Source organism: Heteronotia binoei, chromosome 21, assembly GCF_032191835.1.
Source record: "Heteronotia binoei isolate CCM8104 ecotype False Entrance Well chromosome 21, APGP_CSIRO_Hbin_v1, whole genome shotgun sequence".
In the NCBI taxonomy this organism is placed as follows: domain Eukaryota; kingdom Metazoa; phylum Chordata; class Lepidosauria; order Squamata; family Gekkonidae; genus Heteronotia; species Heteronotia binoei.
Genome location: NC_083243.1, coordinates 151198103 through 151210762, shown reverse-complemented (window position 1 = coordinate 151210762; position 12660 = coordinate 151198103). Strand labels below are relative to the sequence as shown.

At 42.6% G+C, this 12660-nt stretch overlaps 1 protein-coding gene across 1 annotated transcript in view; it reads left to right on the top strand.

Moving 5' to 3' along the window:
• The first annotated feature begins 222 nt into the window (after positions 1-222).
• The window catches only part of USH1C (USH1 protein network component harmonin), a 174030-nt gene continuing 161592 nt past the window's right edge, over positions 223-12660 (top strand). The window contains exon 1 of the mRNA XM_060262188.1: positions 223-385. Coding sequence (XP_060118171.1) covers positions 350-385 — 36 coding nt within the window. The 5' untranslated portion in view covers positions 223-349. The remainder of the gene's footprint in view (positions 386-12660) is intronic.

The following is a 12660-nucleotide window of genomic DNA, read 5'->3' as shown; positions in this document are numbered from 1 at the left end:
CACATACTCAACTGTCTCCCACTGAAATGCTTAAATTTTTCCTGGATTTTGTCAGTGAATTTTCAGAAGACATGATTGAAGCGCGGGGCGCAGGGGGTCGCAGTTCACTGAACGAAACGGGAAAAGGCAAGGCAAACCGAAAAGCCCCTTTCTTTCTTCAGCGCAGCGCGCCCGTCCACCTGCCCGCCTCACGGTCAAAGCCGGGATGCGCCCTCTAGCGCTGCTTCCAAGTTCTACGTCGTCACCTGCGCTCAGGACAGAGCTGAAGGAAACTGCATCTGCTGCCAGCGAGCGCTGAGGAAGGTTCCCCAGGGAGAAAAGCCAAGAGAGGATCGCTCTCCTCATTATCATGGAGCGGAAGGTGGCCAGGGAATTCAGGCACAAGGTAAGAGAGGAGCACTCTGCCGGCTCCGCACTACCTGCCAAGCGATCCTGCTGGCTGCTCTCTGGCTCTTTCGCTGACTTGCGTTGGCCCTGTAAGCAGGAGAAGCTGCCGCTGGGCTGGGGAGAAGAGGGGAGGGTGACATTTTGCCGGCCCGGGACTATGGACTCCTGGTATCGATTAACTCGGCTCATGCCGGGAGGGAGGAGACGATGAAACGTTCCTTTCAAGCAGAACAAAGCTTTCCTCCTTGGGGCCCAGAGCGGTGGGAGATTAAGCGAAAACTATTTCAGGAGAAACGAACAGAGCCTGTCTTCCTTCCCACCCTTGCGGCGGGCAACTGGCAGTGGAGGTGCCTGGCCTGCGTGCTCTTGGCACCCATCACCTTCAACCTAATGGACTTGGATTCTGGATAACTTTCAAAGAGGACGGTCGACGTTATTTAAAGCAGAGTTAAGACCCTTTATTTCACGCTGTTTAAGCTTTAGAGAATGCTTTCTCGCTTTTTAAAAAAGCAAACACTTAAAGGGGAACTTCAGAAGTAGATCCCCCCCCCCCTTTTAGTGCTTCTTTGTCAGTGACCCAGAGACTTGGCAAAGCTAGGTGGGTTGCATAATAGTTCTTTTGTTCTTATTCTAAAATGAAAAAATGTGAAAGCAAATAGCTTGCAAGCCAGCTCTGAAAAATTCTTGACCCAAAAGTATAAGGGCACTTCTTTTCACATTTATTTGACCACTTTTTTTTTTAAGGCCCTACACTGCATGTGTGGTCTGGCAAATAAAATGATATAAAAATTGTCCTTGGCAGATTTAATGATGTGTAATATGGGGAGTTTGTTTCCACACAAAAGGGTATTATTTTTAGTAATCCTCTCAGAGAATGAGTATAGAAATGAATGTGTTAGAAGGAGGGATTTCAAAGGCTTTTTGTCAATTTTGTACAACCTTCCCTCAACCTTTAATATTTTTATGCACACTTCTGAGAAATTTTATACAGCAAAATTGTGCCATAAACTCTATTCTGTATCTGTACCATGATCTAGATGAGGGTGACCAAACTGTGGCTTGGGAGCCACATGTGGCTCTTTCACACATATTGTGTGGCTCTTGAAGCCCCCACCACCCCAACAGCCAGCTTGGAGAAGGCATTTCTGTCTCTAAATCACTTCTGCAAGCCAAACCAGTTGGTGGCTTGGAAATTTTGCTTAAAGTTGCTTTCTTTTCACCTCTCTCTCCTCTACCCACTTGCCTTCCTTCCTTCCTGCCTTTCTTCCCTCCCTCAAACATCTGACATTTATTCTATGTGGCTCTTGTGTTAAGCAAGTTTGGCCACCCCTGATCTAGAATTCTAGCTTATCACAGAGATCATATAGACAGCCTTCTTGTACAAGAAAACATGACCTGTAATGTCTTCTTCCCCCCCACCCCATCGAGTACAGGGCATCTGCTTTCTTTTGATATCCTAATTGCAAACATATTTAGCAGGGAACAATAATTGATTTCAATAAAATTATTGCTGGGTAAATGGCAAAAATATCTCTGTGTGTCTCTTATAGCTAAGAATGAAAACTGCCTGACAAAATGTAAGGTCAGGTGTACAAGAAACACCATGATATGGATAAATAGTTCTAAATGTGAAATGTAAATATATTTGCATGAGTTTTAAAACATACTTATTTGCATGAGTGTTGTTAATGCTTGTTGACTAGCAACATTGGTCTGGGTTACAGGAGCCATTTCAGTGGTAATATTTATGGTTGTACTTTGAACTTTTGGCCTCTGTTACTAGCAATATTCAAAAATCAATACGAGACCAACTAGATAGAACTTTTCCTTTCACTACAGTCCGCTGATGAATCAAGGAGTAAAGTCGGCATTTCTCAGAATCAGACTGCTCCATTCAGTCTAAATATATTTCAGGCTAAACAAATACTAACCAACAGCATCAGGGGGCTAGCCATGTTGGTCTGAAGCCATAGAACAAAGTTTGAGTCCAGTGGCACCTTTAAGACCAACAAAGTCTAATTCTGGGAGCTTTTGTGTGCATGCACATGAACACTTAGAAGTAGTAGCAGTAAAGCAATTTGCATGATAATGATTTGATCTATAACTTATTCTTATTTAAATCAAGAATATGTGAATGCAAGCTTGTATTATTTTTGTAGAAATTCAGAAAAGACCCCTTTAATATGGATTGTTCATTATTCTTATTTTTACAGAGGTTTATTACCTTATACAAATAATTAGCAGCATTCTTCTTCATGGCACTTTCCAGTTCAGCATCTGAGCTGGAAGCCTGTTTAGCCCCATATCTCATTTAGTTCGGTTGACTAAAACAGACTCAAATCCATCTAATCTAGTTGAAGTGTTTCGTATATTACAGCTATGACTTTGGAATCTAGTCATCATAAATTATTTCCTTATTTTATGGCTTTGTTGCTGTTAGAAATGCCAAGAAATGTCAAACAGAGCATTACTGCATGGTTTATATCTCTTGTAGATTTAATGGCCCAGCACATTGCACATTCAAAAGCTTCTCAAAGGCATGCTCTTATAAATACTTTTGTTCAGTTTGTTTTATGTTTTATAGACAAAGCAATGCTGCTTTAATGGTATTCAATGGTACGTTCATTACCACTGTACTTCCTGCTAGGGTTGCCACTGTCCTGTGCAAGTAGCACCTGGAGATCTCCCACTATTACAACTGATCTCCAGGCGTCCAGGATCAGTTCGCCTAGAGAAAAAGGCTGCTTTGGAAGGTGACTCTATGGCATCATACCCAGCTGCGGTCTCTTCCCTCACCAAGTCCTGCACTCCCCAGGTTCCACCCCCTTAAAATCCCCAGTATTTTCTAAGCCAGAACTGGCAACCCTACAAAGCACAGTGTGGATGGAGCACTTGCACTGTCTCTTAATCCACTCTTTCCTCATTACTGTAGTGGTTGTCTGTAGCCATTTCACCTAACACACACTGTTGCATTTTTTGCTGAATGACAATGATGCACTGGATCCCTCTATATATGTGTTGCAGTTAGAAAATTGGTTTCCTACCTCTGAACTTGTAGAGGTTAAGTTGCAGGAGGGAATCTGTGGAATTGTCTCCAGTTGGTTGGCATGTCTCTGTCTGGCTGCTCACTATGTACTTTAAAAAGCCGCCCTGAGCCTGCTACGGCGGGGAGGGAGGGATATAAATAAAATATTATTATTATTATGTTATTAAAATGCAGCACCCAGAAGAAATATGTAATAATAAATAATCATAAGAACAACAAATTAGTAAGAAATTAAAAATTAAAAATTATTTTCAAGCCTCTAAGTAACTGTCTGTGTTTGCCTTGTTTTTTTCCTGCTTCTCCACAGAACCTCCTGGGATTTCCCTAGCTTTCCTCTTTATACTGCTATAATTGTAATATAATAAATAATTATATTGGTTAGAGAGTCAGTGTAATATAGAGGTTAGAATGTTGGACTAGGATCTGGGAATTCCAGGTTCAAATACATGCTCTGCTATGGAAGTTCGCTGGGTGACTTTGAGCAGTCACACACTCTCAGCCTAACCCACTTCAGAGGGTTCTTGTGAAGATAAAATGGAGGAGATGGGACCAGTGTAAACTGCTTTGGGTCCCCATGGAGAAATTTGGGGTATAAGTGAAGTAAATAAAAAGCAAAATAACTGCACTAGCAATGGGGAAGCCATGCAAATCTGTCCCACTTTATGTACATAATTTGTTTTAAAAGATTCAGCAACCTGAGTGCCACACAAAATGATGGCCCTGAAATGTGGACATGGAGTCTTTTGAAGCGCAGCATACCTTCCAATGTAAGATAAAAATACTTCAGCTATGCACTGAGAGGAAACATTGGAGCAAAGATGGTATAAGGAAATATTAAGAAAGCATGGGGATGAGCAACGAAGCTGTGCAGAATCTTGGAAACAATCTGTTGCATTTAGAAGCACAAACTGGAGCAAAAACCTTGTGTGAAAGTCATCACATATACACAAAGAGAGAGATCAAATTGTCTGTCTCTGTATCATTCTGTTTAGAATGCATAAATCTGGCTGTTTGCTGGTGCAGAGTTTTAAAAACAAAAGACACTGGCTTGATTCAGATGTCACATGAAACAATGGGTTAATTAAACTATGGTTACTGTGATTATCTGAATGCTGGCCACTATAAATATCGACAATTAGCTATCTGAAACCATGGCTTGGGAGTGGTTGAGTAACCTGTTAGTCTCAACTGTGAGTGTGATGTATAACCATGGACCTGCAGGTTTAATCATACCTCACTCCCTAGTACTATCCTTTCTGCAATGCAGAACAACCAAGGCTTTGCAGGGAAGGTATAGAAAAAAGTGAACTTGATGTGTAGGCAATATTTACAAAGAGAGGGAGGGAGGAAAGGAAGCAGGCAAGCAAGCAAGCTGCCTTATGCTGAGTTGAACCATTGTCCCATGTGTTTGTTTGTTTGTTTGGCTGGTTCAGGGCTTTTTTTTTGTAGCAGGAACTTTTTTGCATATACATATCCCTGATGTAGCCAATCCTTCTGGAGCTTACAGTAGGCCCTGTACTAAGAGCCCTGTAAGCTCTTGGAGGATTGGCTGCATCTAGGGTTGCCAATCCCCAGGTGGGGGCAAAGGATCCCCTGGTTTGGAGACTCTCCCCCCACTTCAGGGTCATCAGAAAGTGTGTGTGTGGGGGGGAAGAAATGTATGCTGGACACTCCATTATTCCCTATGGAAACCAATTCCCATAGGGTATAATGGAGAATTGATCCATGGGCATCTGGGGCTCTGGGTTTTTTTTTTAGGTAGAAGCATAAAATTTGCAGCGTAGCATCTGGTGCCTCTCCCCAAAATACCTCCCAAGTTTCAAAACGATTGGACCAGAGGGTCCAATTCTATGAGCCCCAAAAGAAGGTGCCCCATCTTTCATTATGTCCAATGGAGGGAAAGAATTTAAAAGGTGCACAGTCCCTTTAAATGTGATGGCCAGAACTCCCTTTGAAGTTCAATTATGCTTGTCACAACCTTGCTCCAGGCTCCACCCTCAATGACTTCTGGCTCCACCCCCAAAGTCTCCTAGCTCCACCCCTAGAGTTCCCAGATATTTCTTGAATTGGACTTGACAACCCTAGCTATACCAGGGGTGTGTGACCTAATATGCAAAGGAGTTCCTGCTAAAAACCCCCAACCCTGATTAGTTTTATATCCTGCCCTATCCCAAAATGGACTCTGGGCAGCTTACTACAATCAGATATAAACAGTAACAAAGCTATGTGTTAAAACCAAGTTAAAAGAATCAACAATCTACAATAAGCACACAACAGGAAACTGGATGACAATAGACCAGGATAAGACTCAGGGCAGATCATACAGAAGAAATGATAATCAGCAAAGGTACAAGGCAAGGTTGTCCGCTTTCACCATTGTTGTTTATAATGACTCTTGAAATTTTATTGATGCAAATAAAAGATTATGAAGAAATTGAAGGAACAAGAATTAAAGGATTTTCCTATAAATATAGAGCATTTGCAGATGATATATTGTTTATAAATGAAAATCCTATGCAAGTAACACCTTTGTTGTTAGCCAAAATACAAGATTTTGGAGAATTGGCGGGGCTTTATGTTAATAAAGAAAAGTCAAAAATTTTGTGTAAAATATGCAAGTAAGTAAACAAAAAGAATTGCAGAGATTAACGGGATGTGAAGTTACCCCTAAAGTAAAATATTTGGGCGTGGAAATAACAATGAAGAATATTGATCTGTTTAAAAACAATTATGAAAAGTTATGGCGTAAAATGGACGAAGATATGATAAAATGGAACAAGCTTAATTTGTCATTGCTTGGTAAAATAGCTGCAATTATGATGAACATTTTTCTGAGAATAATGTATTTGTTTCAAACTATTCCGATTGTGAAAGACAGTACACAATTTAATAAATGGCAAAGAAAGATTTCAGAATTTGTATGGGCCGGGGAAAAACCAAGGATTAAAATGAAAGTTTTAACAGATGCTAAAGAAAGAGGAGGATTTCAACTACCAGATTTAAGATTATATCATGAAGCAGTTTGTCTAGTGTGGATAAAAGATTGGGTGACACTGTTGAATAAAAACCTTTTGACGTTGGAAGGTCATGGAAATAAATTCGGCTGGTATACTTATATGTACTATGGAAAGAAAAAGTTGGATAGTTTTTTTTTCTCACCATTATATAAGAAATAATCTACTAAATATTTGGATGAAGTACAAGAAATATGGCGATGAGAGAAAACCACTATGGATAGTGCCAGCAGAAGTAATAAGAATAACAGCTGAGACAGGAGAGGAAAAAGGGATGTCATATAATCAATTACTAAAAATACAAAGCGGTAAAATAGAATTGAAAACTGCTGAAGAGTTGAATAATAAATATGATTGGTTTCAAATGCTACAAATAAAAAGTTTGGTGGAAAGCGATGTTAAAACTGAAGGAATAAGACGAGAACAAACAGAAATGGAAAAAGTTCTGCTTGGAGATAATGAAAAATTAATTTCGAAAATCTATAAGTTACTTTTAAAATGGTCTACGGAAGATGACGTAGTGAAATCTCAAATGATTAAGTGGGCAATTAATGTAAATAAAGAAATACAGATGGACACATGGGAATATTTGTGGAAGATCTCTATGAAACTCTCAACATGTCAGAGTATTAAAGAAAATTGCTTTAAGATGATGTATATGACTCCTAAAAAGTTGGCAAAGATCAACAATAAGATGCCAGATAGATGTTGGAAATGTAAAAAACATGAAGGTTCTTTCTACCATATGTGGTGGACTTGTGAAAGAGCGAAAAAGTATTGGCAGATGATTCAACAAGAGATTTCTAAGATCTTGGGATACGAATTTAACAAAGTTGCAGAGACTTTTCTGTTGGGATTAAAAATGGAAAAATTTCCAAAAGAAGATAGAACTTTAATTTGGTACTTGCTCTCAGCTGCTAGGACATTGTATGCGCAGTTGTGGAAGCAAGAAAAAATACCAGAGAAATGGGATTGGATTGTAAAAGTTATGACATGGAGTGAAATGGACAAGTTAACAAGGACCTTAAGAGATTATGATTTAGAAGTATTTAAGATGGAGTGGGAAAAGTTCAGAATATATGTAGGAAAAGAGTGGAAAATAAAAGGACATTGGACAATTTTTGATAATGACTAAGTACAAGAGGGAGGAGGATATTAATTTTGGTTCTTATTAATTAAGGGTACCTTTAATATTAAGATTTTAAGGATATAACACCAGCGGGGGTCAAGTAACGGGGGGAGGGGTGGGTAGAAAGTAATACATGGGATAGATAAAAAAAAAGTAATGATGTAAGAAATTGAAATTTATTACCATATGTTACTAAATTGTTTGAAACTAAAAAAGACTCAGGACAGACTTTAATGACTCCTGTGGAATGACTTCACATGTTTCTAGAAAGTAATTTTCTGGGCAGCAGTTCTGTGGGGCAGGGGAGGCCAAGATGGACCAACCAGCCACCTCAGCCAAAGGTCTGGTGGAGCAGCTCCATTTTACAGGCCCTGCAGAACTGCAGCAAGTCCCACAGGCCCTGATCTCACATGGGAGCATGTTCCAACACACCAGGGCCAGGGCAGAAAAAGTCCTGGCCCTGGTTGAGGCTTAGCGGGTATCTTTCATGCCAGCAGGACTTTTTTTAAAAAAAAAAAAAGCCTAGCAGAAACTCATTTGTTTATTAGGCCACACCCCCTGACATCATCATTGTTTCACACAAGGCTTTTTTTGTAGAAAAAGCCCAGCAGGAATTTTTTTGCATATTAGGCTAAACGCCTTACCGCAAGCCAGCCGGAACTGCGTTCCTGTGCATACCTGCTCAAAAAAAGCCCTGCATGCCAGGGACTACCTGTAGATGTTATTCATCTAAGCACAAGGCTCTCCGGGGCACATATGAGAAGAGACAGTCTTGTAGGTATGCACGTCCCAGGCCTCATATGGCTTTAAAGGTCAGTATTATAACCTTGAACCAGAACTAGTATTCTATTGGCAGCCAGTGCTGTTGGTGGAGCAGTGGCTGAACGTGCATCTGCATAGACATCATGATCAGCAAGCGTGCCACCACATTCTGCACTAGCTGCAGTTTCCAGGTCAGGTTCAAGGGTAGTCCTGTGTAGAGCAAGTTACAGTATCCCAGCCTGGAAGTGCCCATTGAATGGATCACTTTAACTAGGTCCTGGGAGGTGAGATAGGGAACCAGATGCCTGACCAGCTGAAAGTGATAAAAGACCGACTTGGCAACTACAGTGACCTGGGCCTCCATTGAAAGTGAGGCATTCAGGATCCTCATTCTTGGTGCTGAAGTTTTGACTGGCAGCAACTCTAATATGCCACATAGAGGTAAAATGTCTTTTAAGGGGATGAAGGAGGCTACTCATGTATTCTCACCACTGCAGATATTCCCTTGGAACACTCCCATGTGGGGTTTCCAACTCAAGAAATATCTAGGGACTTTGGGGGTACAGCCAGGAGACTTTGGGGGTGGAGCCAGGAGCAAGGGTGTGACAAGCATGACTGAACTCAAAAGAGAATTCTAGCAATCCCATTTAAAGGGACCATGCTCATTTCAAACGCCTTTCCTCCATTTGGAATAATAGATAGGGGCAGCTGCTTTTGGGTCTCATAGAACTGGACCCTCTGGTCCAATCTTTTTGAAACTGGGGGGGGGGGTATTTTGAGGAGAGGCACCGGATGCTATGCTGCAAATTTGGTGCCTCTGTGAGCGAGGACTCCCTGTTTTTGTGTATATGCGGACATCGTGATCACTGGCATGGTTGCCAGGATGCCTGGAGTTGCAACTCACACACATCTGCACTAAAACATTGACTTTGACCAGCCATTTCCTAACAGGCCTATGAGAATGCTGTGGGTCTCATCTTTGCAGCAGTTCCTTCTCTGATGGGTCCTAGCTTGACTAAACCATCCTCCCCGTGTGCGCAAATCCCTGGTATCTGCAGTGAAAGAGGTCGCGCTGCCACCATGAGCTGTCCAGTCAGGTGGTCTTCAGCTCTGTTTGATGGAAGCCATTGTGAAGGCTAACACCACCAGTGATCATCTTCATGCACTTCCAGATGCCATAAGGGAGAAGTGGGAGCCCCACATATCCAGTGGTTACTTCAGACGTTTGCATAAGGCAATCATGCTTATCTTAAGTGTGGATCCTGCCAGACCGCCCAAGCTTATCGTCAGTGGAACATTACACAAAAGACTGTGCCAGCCTGAAGAGAAAGACGTGGAAAGCCAAGCTCAACCTGGAGTCCAGTGCTATTATGTAAATCAGATGTCACTTTAGGTATCAATTCGGCCCTCTATTATCATTTTAAATAAGTTTGTGTAGCTTGTTAATCCCTTTATCCTAGGTCACTTTCCAAACATCATCCTGGAGCCTCCCCCTCTCTGAGGTCATGTACCAGCATCATGACCCACCTAACCCCATGTCATAGGTCCTTGGACCTCCCTCCCCCTAAGGGCTCAAGGTAGTCCTTAAAAGATGTGACCCAATGATCCTCAGGTGTGCATCTGACAGTACCCCTACCTTGCTGTTTAAAACTGATCAGTTTTAGGGTCCTTTCCCCCATTCCCTTTTTCGTCACCATTGGAACCTTCCTTGAAGACTGTGACTGGTAATTATTGCCCTGTTTGTATATCCCCATGTTACCTCTGTCAATTTTATGCTTTATTTCTTAAGTCTGTATGTGTGCTGAATGAATATACCGCATTTTTCGGTCCATAAGGCGCTCCGGACCATAGGACGCACCTTCCTCCTGGGGGGCGATCCGCTGCCTCCGCCTCCGATCCTGGCACTTCCCCCTCGCCTGCTTGCCTGGCTCCAGCTTCTTCCAGCAAGCTCTGGGATCGCTCCACGCTGCCCCCACCGCAAACCCAGCGCTTCGCGAGCGCCGGCTGCGGAGGGGGCAGCGTGCTTCCTCCGTGCCTGTCTGCCTGGCTCCAGCTCTGACGCTTACAGCAAGTGCCAGGATCACTCCCTCCGCCCTCCAATCCCAGCGCTTGCTTTAAGCATCAGCTCTGGAGCCAGGCAGACAGGCACGGAGGAAGCACGCTGCCCCCTCCACAGCCGGCGCTCATGAAGCGCTGGGTTTGTGGAGGGGGCGGGTGCTTCCTCTGTGCCTGTCTGCCTGGCTCCAGTGCTAATGCTTAAAGCAAGCGCCGGGATCGGAGGGCGGAGGGAGCGATCCTGGCGCTTGCTGTAAGCAGAGCTGGAGCCAGGCAGACAGGCACGGAGGAAGCACACTGCCCCTCCGCAGCCGGCGCTCACGAAGCACTGGGTTTGCGGTGGAGGCAGTGTGGAGCAATCCCAGCGCTTGCTGGAAGAAGCTGGAGCCAGGCAGCCAGGCGCGGGGGAAGCGCCGGGATCAGAGGCAGAGGCAGCGGATCGCCCCCCCCGGAGGAAGGTACCTTCGCTCCAAAGATGCACACACTTTCCCCCCCACTTTTTTTTGGGGGGGGGAAGTGCGTCTTATGGTCCGAAAAATATGGTACCTTCTTGTATGCTTGCCTGATTTTTACAATAAATACTATTTGCTTAAGTGAACATCTCATTATTGGGTGATTTTCCTGGGAGATATCTCCTGTATACACAAGTCCTGGATCTCGCTGAGTCTAGTTGCCCACCAAACTAATTCCCCAACACCTCTTAGACTTACACCTCTGCCTCCAAAAACAGACCCCATAGAGCCCCAGATGCCCACAGATCAATTCTCCATTATACTCTATGGGAATCAATCTTCATAGGGTATAATGGAGTGCCCAGCAGACATTCCCCCCTCCTGCTTTCTGATAACCCTGAAGCGGGGGGAGAGCCTCCAAACCAGGGGGTTAAGGCAACCAAACAGAGTAACATGGAAAATTGAAGCAGGGGGAAAAGGCACACAGGCCTCTATGAAAAACCAACCTCAATTAATACACAATACTTATCAACAATTTAAAAAGATTGTAGAAAATGTACAAACTCATAATGAAATTAATCATATACAAAAAGTGAGAGTGCTGACCATGCCCGTAACCAAAGTCTTACACATAGCAATCAATGGCAAAAGCTCCAAAAACAGAAGGTCCTGGCGGTGGTGTAGAGGTTGTTTCTTATAAGGAGTCCAGCACTCCATAATATCTTCCTTCCAGACATAACGAGTGAGATATCCAATGCAGCAAGACACAATCCAACGTGACAGGGTTTACGTGATGCCCTGTTTCACTCTAAGCTTCTACAAGCTGCATACATAAAACATTAAAATTCACCAATAGAAATACAAATCATGGATACACAAACATGTACAGCAAAAATACATAACTTCAAAATGCCATTATACAATTTTCATAAGAGAATTAAGCTTCAAAATACTTCACAATCAACCTCAAGAAAAACATTCAGTGATCACATGATTATATATTCGCAGGTGCTGCACATCACAGCGTCCCTTAAAGTTACAGACACCCTATCCATTATTCAATCCGTTCCTGGTGCTGGACAGATTGAATAATGATTGGGATCTGTCTTGTTTTCTTTAATCATATTCTTCAAATATTTCATTTTGGATAGGGTGTCTGTAACTTGAAGAGATGGAGCAGTTTGGAGAGCAGACTTGAATGGAGTTTACAGAAATGTTTCAGCATAATGCATTTTGAATTGTTGATAGTAAGGCAAAATGAATAAGACACAGTGAGACATGTAAAGTAGTTTCCAGACACTACTTACCTTCTGCACGACACACTAGAAGAAGACGGTCCCGAGAAGAAGAGCTTTGAGACTCAAAACGATTTAAGGACCGGTCATCAAGATCGTCGGACTGCATTTATGACTATAAATTGATGAGGACATTGATCATTTAAGAGACAGTAGGAATAAGAGTGCTTTCCAGATGGAGTAGTTTTTGTATGGTCTCTCATAATTTGTATATTTCAATATTTGTTATATTATTATTATTGATATTTGGATTTGATATTGAATATAGTGGATGTATACATGTTGGTTTCAATTGTTTTGCTATTTTAGCACGGAGTTATTTGATGGGTTGTTAGTGGCAGGTCCTTCATGGTCCCGGTAGTCCATCACGTTCAGAATAGCTGAAGCTGCTTCCCCCCCAGCCTATTTAAGATGGGGGTGAGGAATGGACGTTTGCTGGATTAAGGGGTTTGCAAAGCCACTAACCTTGGGCTCCAGATCCTGCCTGCTCCTTCATCCCAGACCCTACCAAGTCATAGTC